Source organism: Pezoporus occidentalis, unplaced genomic scaffold (genome assembly GCF_034315485.1).
Source record: "Pezoporus occidentalis ecotype Australia unplaced genomic scaffold, CSIRO_AGI_Poc_V1 ctg1153, whole genome shotgun sequence".
NCBI lineage: Eukaryota > Metazoa > Chordata > Aves > Psittaciformes > Psittacidae > Pezoporus > Pezoporus occidentalis.
Window position 1 is genome coordinate 23,083 of NW_026912944.1, and position 6,375 is coordinate 29,457.

General features: G+C 58.0%; 1 protein-coding gene across 1 annotated transcript; it reads right to left on the reverse strand.

The window, feature by feature from the left end:
• Positions 1 to 216: 216 nt before the first annotated feature.
• On the reverse strand, positions 217 to 6,142 carry EIF3K (eukaryotic translation initiation factor 3 subunit K; the record flags this gene model as incomplete). Its single annotated transcript, XM_062639095.1, has 6 exons — positions 217 to 260; positions 345 to 470; positions 2,491 to 2,568; positions 2,971 to 3,037; positions 4,363 to 4,437; positions 5,993 to 6,142. Coding segments are annotated over 6 exons (528 nt in total), but the record flags the coding sequence as incomplete, so codon positions are not given.
• Between the last annotated feature and the right edge of the window lie 233 nt (positions 6,143 to 6,375).

The following is a 6,375-nucleotide window of genomic DNA, read 5'->3' on the forward strand; positions in this document are numbered from 1 at the left end:
CACCCCTGACGTGCCACTAAACCACGCCCCCTCTCTTCCGATTCGCCCATTCACCCTCTAATCCCCGCCCACACCCCACACTAAACCCCTCCCCACGCCCCACCCTTACGCCCCGCCCACCAGGGGGGCGTGGCTTTCCCACGCCCCCCCATTCACCCCCTCCCTTAACCCGGACCGAACCAACTCAACCCTGGGGCGCAGGGGGGGGGGTTCCCCTTTATTGACCCATCACAGGGACGACGCCATGATGCTGGAGACACCTATGGGGAGATGTGGGGTGATGTGTGGGTCTGAAAGGGGGGGGGGCACCCCAAAACCCCCCCAAAACCCCCCCAAAATCTCACTGTCGAAGTCGATCTTCTCCACGATGTTCTTGGGTTTGATGCTCTCCTCCTGGTTGCAGATGAGCACCCGGCCCGGCTCCGCCTCGCACCACCCGTACTTGCTCATCCACACCTTGAGCTGGGCCTCTATGGGGCAGGGGGGGCACACACACACACAGGGGGATATGGGGGGGTACCCCAAAAATAGCCCCCCCCCCCCCAATTCATTCATACCGTGAAAATGTCCCACACACATTGGGGACTATGGGTAATGCTGATTACACCCCCCACTGACAGGCAGTGGTGCCACCCGATTGGTACCCCTAAAATACCCCCCCATTGGTACCCCTAAAATATCCCCCCATTGGTACCCCTAAAATACCCCCCCATTGACACCCACTGGTACCCCTAAAATACCCTGCCATTGACATGTAGTGGTACCCCTAAAATACCCCCCCATTGGTACCCAGTGGTACCCCTAAAATACCCCCCATTGACAGGCAGTGGTGCCACCCCATTGGTACCCCTAAAATACCCCCCACTGGTACCCCTAAAATACCCCCCCATTGTCACCCATTGGTACCCCTAAAATACCCCCCACTGACAGCCAGTGGTACCCCTAAAATACCCCCCCATTGACACCCATTGGTACCCCTAAAATAACCCGGCATTGACACGCAGTGGTACCCCTAAAATACACCCCCATTGGTACCCCTAAAATACCCCCCCATTGGTACCCAGTGGTACCCCTAAAATACCCATTGACAGCCAGTGGTACCCCCCTATTGGTACCCCTAAAATACCCCCCCATTGTCACCCATTGGTACCCCTAAAATACCCCCCCATTGACACCCATTGGTACCCCTAAAATACCCCCCCATTGACACCCATTGGTACCCCTAAAATAACCCGCCATTGACACGCAGTGGTACCCCTAAAATACACCCCCATTGGTACCCCTAAAATACCCCCCCATTGGTACCCAGTGGTACCCCTAAAATAACCACCCATTGACAGCCAGTGGTGCCACCCCATTGGTACCCCTAAAATCACCTCGCCATTGACACCCATTGTACCCCTAAAATATCCCCCCCAGTGACACCCATTGGTACCCCTAAAACACCCCCCCATTGACACCCATTGGTACCCCTAAAATAACCCATGACACCCATTGACACCCCTAAAATACCCCCCCATTGTCACCCATGGGTACCCCTAAAATACCCCCCCATTGGTACCCCTAAAATACCTCGCCATTGACACCCATTGGTACCCCTAAAATACCCCCCATTGACACCCCTAAAATACCCCCCCATTGACACCCATTGGTACCCCTAAAATATCCCCCCCATTGGTACCCCTAAAATACCCCCCCATTGACACCCATTGGACCCCATTGTTCCCCCCATTGGTACCCCTAAAATACCCCCCACTGACACCCCTAAAATACCCCCCCATTGGTGCCACCCCATTGGTACCCCTAAAATACCTCCCCAATTGACCCCCATTGATATGCCCCCATTGGTACCTCCCCCACTGACCCCCACAATTACCCCTAAATTACCTCCCCATTGGTACCCCTAAAATACCCCCCCGTTGACCCCCATTGTTCCCCCCACATTGACCCCATTGTTCCCCCCATTGCCCCCCCATACCCGAGAGGTCCCCCAACATCTCAGCCAGGAGCCAGCGGTCGATGTGCTGATAGGTGATGCCCCCCCCCCATTGACCCCCATTGTTCCCCCCCCATTGTTCCCCCCCCACATTGACCCCCATTGTTCCCCCCATTGCCCCCCCATACCCGAGAGGTCCCCCAACATCTCAGCCAGGAGCCAGCGGTCGATGTGCTGATAGGTGATGCCCCCCCCATTGACCCCCATTGTTCCCCCCCATTGACCCCCATTGTTCCCCCCCCTCCATTGACCCCCATTGTTCCCCCCCCACATTGACCCCCATTGTTCCCCCCATTGCCCCCCATACCCGAGAGGTCCCCCAACATCTCAGCCAGGAGCCAGCGGTCGATGTGCTGATAGGTGATGCCCCCCCCATTGACCCCCATTATTCCCCATTGTTCCCCCCACATTGACCCCCATTGTTCCCCCCCACATTGACCCCCATTGTTCCCCCCTCCATTGACCCCCATTGATCCCCCCATTGCCCCCCATACCCGAGAGGTCCCCCAACATCTCAGCCAGGAGCCAGCGGTCGATGTGCTGATAGGTGATGCCCACCACGTGGCAGATGACTGCAAGTGGATAATGGGGGGGGGTGTGTCAAATTTGGGGGTGCCCCCCCCTAAACCCCCCCTTTTAACCCCAAAATCTCCCTTTTTAACCCCAAAATCCCCCCTTTTAACCCCAAAATCCCCCTTTTTAACCCTAAAACCCCCCCTTTTTAACCCCAAAATCCCCCTTTTTAACCCCAAAATCCCCCTTTTTAACCCCAAAATCCCCCTTTTTAACCCCAAAATCCCCCTTTTTAACCCCAAACCCCCCCTTTTTAACCCCAAAATCCCCCTTTTTAACCCCAAAATCCCCCTTTTTAACCCCAAACCCCCCCCTTTTTAACCCCAAAATCCCCCTTTTTAACCCCAAAATCCCCCCTTTTTAACCCCAAAATCCCCCTTTTTAACCCCAAACCCCCTCACATTTCCGGACGGAATCCTCGAAGCCGGTGATGCCATCCAGCAGCTCCAGGTTCTCATCCAGGGCTTGCTGGGGAAGGAGAACGGGATGGGAATTGGGGGGCTGGAATTGGGGGGCTGGAATTGGGGGGCTGGGATTGGGGGGCTGGGATTGGGGGGCTGGAATTGGGGGGCTGGGATTGGGGGGCTGGAATTGGGGGGCTGGGATTGGGGGGCTGGAATTGGGGGGCTGGAATTGGGGGGCTGGAATTGGGGGCGGGGATTGGGGGGCTGGAATTGGGGGCGGGAATTGGGGGGCGGGAATTGGGGGGCTGGGATTGGGGGGCTGGAATTGGGGGGTTGGGAATTGGGGGGCTGGAATTGGGGGGTTGGGAATTGGGGGGCTGGGAATTGGGGGGCTGGAATTGGGGGGCTGGGATTGGGGGGCTGGGATTGGGGGGCTGGGATTGGGGGCTGGAATTGGGGGGCTGGGATTGGGGGGCTGGAATTGGGGGGCTGGGATTGGGGGGCTGGGATTGGGGGGCTGGAATTGGGGGGCTGGGATTGGGGGGCTGGGATTGGGGGGCTGGGAATTGGGGGCTGGGATTGGGGGGCTGGGATTGGGCTGGGAATTGGGGGGCTGGGATTGGGGGCTGGGATTGGGGCTGGGATTGGGGGTCTGGAATTGGGGGGCTGGATTGGGGGGCTGGGATTGGGGGGCTGGGATTGGGGGGCTGGAATTGGGGGGCTGGGATTGGGGGGCTGGGATTGGGGGGCTGGAATTGGGGGGCTGGGATTGGGGGGCTGGGATTGGGGGGCTGGGATTGGGGGGCTGGGATTGGGGGGCTGGAAGTGGGGGGCTGGGATTGGGGGGCTGGGATTGGGGGGCTGGGATTGGGGGGCTGGAATTGGGGGGCTGGGATTGGGGGGCTGGAATTGGGGGGCTGGGAATTGGGGGGCTGGGAATTGGGGGGCTGGAATTGGGGGGCTGGAATTGGGGCGCTGGGAATTGGGGGGCTGGGATTGGGGGGCTGGAATTGGGGGGCTGGAATTGGGGGGCTGGGATTGGGGGGCTGGGATTGGGGGGCTGGGATTGGGGGGCTGGAATTGGGGGGCTGGGATTGGGGGGCTGGGAATTGGGGGGCTGGAATTGGGGCGCTGGGAATTGGGGGGCTGGGAATTGGGGGTGCAATGGGATTGGGGGGCCTGGAAGTGGGGGCTCCAGCAGGGGGGCTGGGATACAGGATCTGGGATGGGGGGCTGGGATTGGGGGGCTGGAAGTGGGGGGCTGGGATTGGGGGGCTGGGATTGGGGGGCTGGAATTGGGGGGCTGGGAATTGGGGGGCTGGGAATTGGGGGGCTGGAATTGGGGGGCTGGAATTGGGGGGCTGGAATTGGGGGTGCAATGGGACGGACCCAGAAGGCCTGGAAGTGGCAGGTCTCCAGCAGCTCCCCCAGGTACAGGATCTGGCGGATGGGGCGCTCGTCCTGCTGGGGGGGGGTCAGGGAAAACGGGGGGAAAAACATGGAAAAATGGGGGGAAAACATGGAAAAATGGGGGGAAACATGGAAAAATGGGGGGAAATGTGGAAAACTGGGGGGAAATGTGGGGAAAACTGGGGGGGGAATGTGGAAAACTGGGGGGGAAACGTGGAAAACTGGGGGGAAATGTGGAAAACTGGGGGGAAATGTGGAAAACTGGGGGAAATGTGGAAAATTGGAGGGAAACGTGGAAAACTGGGGGGAAACGTGGAAAACTGGGGGGGAAATGTGGAAAACTGGAAAACTGGGGGAAATGTGGAAAACTGGGGGGAAACGTGGAAAACTGGGGGGGAAATGTGGAAAACTGGGGGGAAATGTGGAAAACTGGGGGGAACATGGAAAACTGGGGGAGAATTGTGGGGAAAACATGGAAAACTGGGGGGAAAAACTAGGGGGAAATGTAGGGGAAAACATGGGGAAATGTGGGAAAACATGGAAAACTGGGGGGAAACATGGAAAACCGTGGGGAAAACTACAGGAAAAAACATGGAAAACTGTGGGGAAATGTGGGGAAACGTGGGAAAACCATGGGGAAACTATGGGAAAACATGGAAAAACATGGGAAAACCATGGGAAAACATGGGAAAACCTGGGAAAACACGGGAAAACCATGGGAAAACATGGGAAAATATGAGAAACTGTGGGAAAACACGGGAAAACCATGGGAAAACATGTGAAAACATGTGGAAACATGGGAAAACCATGGGAAAACATGGGAAAACCATGGGAAAGCATGTGAAAACATGTGGAAACATGGGAAAACCATGGGAAAACATGGGAAAACCATGGGAAAGCATGTGAAAACATGTGGAAACATGGGAAAACCATGGGAAAACATGGGAAAACCATGGGAAAACATGGGAAAACCATGGGTGGAAAGGGGGGGGAAAGGACGGGAAGAGATGAGAAAGGATGGGAAGAGATGGGAAGGGCAGGGAAGAGGTGGGAAACGAGGGGAAAAGGAGATGGGAAAGAAGGGGAAGGGGAAGGGAAGGGGAAAGGAACGGGAAAGGGAAGGGAAGTGGATGGGAAGTGGATGGGATGGGATGGGGATGGGAAGTGGATGGGGGGGAGGTGGATGGAGATGGGATGGGGACGGGATGGGATGGGGGATGGGATGGGGATGGGATGGGGGGGATGGGGATGGGATGGGGATGGGGATGGATGGGATGGGATGGGGATGGGATGGGGACAAGGATGGACACCGGGATGGGGATGGGATGGGGATGGGATGGGGACGGGATGGGATGGGATGGACATGGGATGGGGATGGGAAGTGAATGGGATGGGGATGGGATGGGGATGGAGATGGGATGGGGATGGGATGGGGATGAGAAGTGAATGGGATGGGGATGGGGATGGGAAGTGGATGGGATGGGGATGGGATGGGGACGGGAAGTGGATGGGGACGGGAAGTGGATGGGAAGTGGATGGGATGGGGACGGGAAGTGGATGGGGACAGGAAGTGGGTCTGAGCCCGCGGCGCGGGCGCGGGTGCGGATACGCGGGCGGCGTCGATCATGCACTTGCAGAGGGTGAAGTCGGTGTGGGGCAGGTTCGTGAGCGCCTTGAGCAGGATCTGCGCCGTCACCGCGCTCTGGAAGAACGCGGGGTTGAACTGGTACCTATGGGGCGCACGGGGGGTCAGGGCAGACCCCCCCACAGAGACCCCAGAGACCCCCCATAGATCCCATAGAGACCCCAAAGAGACCCCACAGAGACCCCATAGAGACCCCAAAGAGACCCCATAGAGACCCCAAAGAGACCCCAAAGAGACCCCAAAGAGACCCCACAGAGACCCCATAGAGACCCCAAAGAGACCCCACAGAGACCCCACAGAGACCCCATAGAGACCCCAAAGAGACCCCAAAGAGACCCCATAGAGAC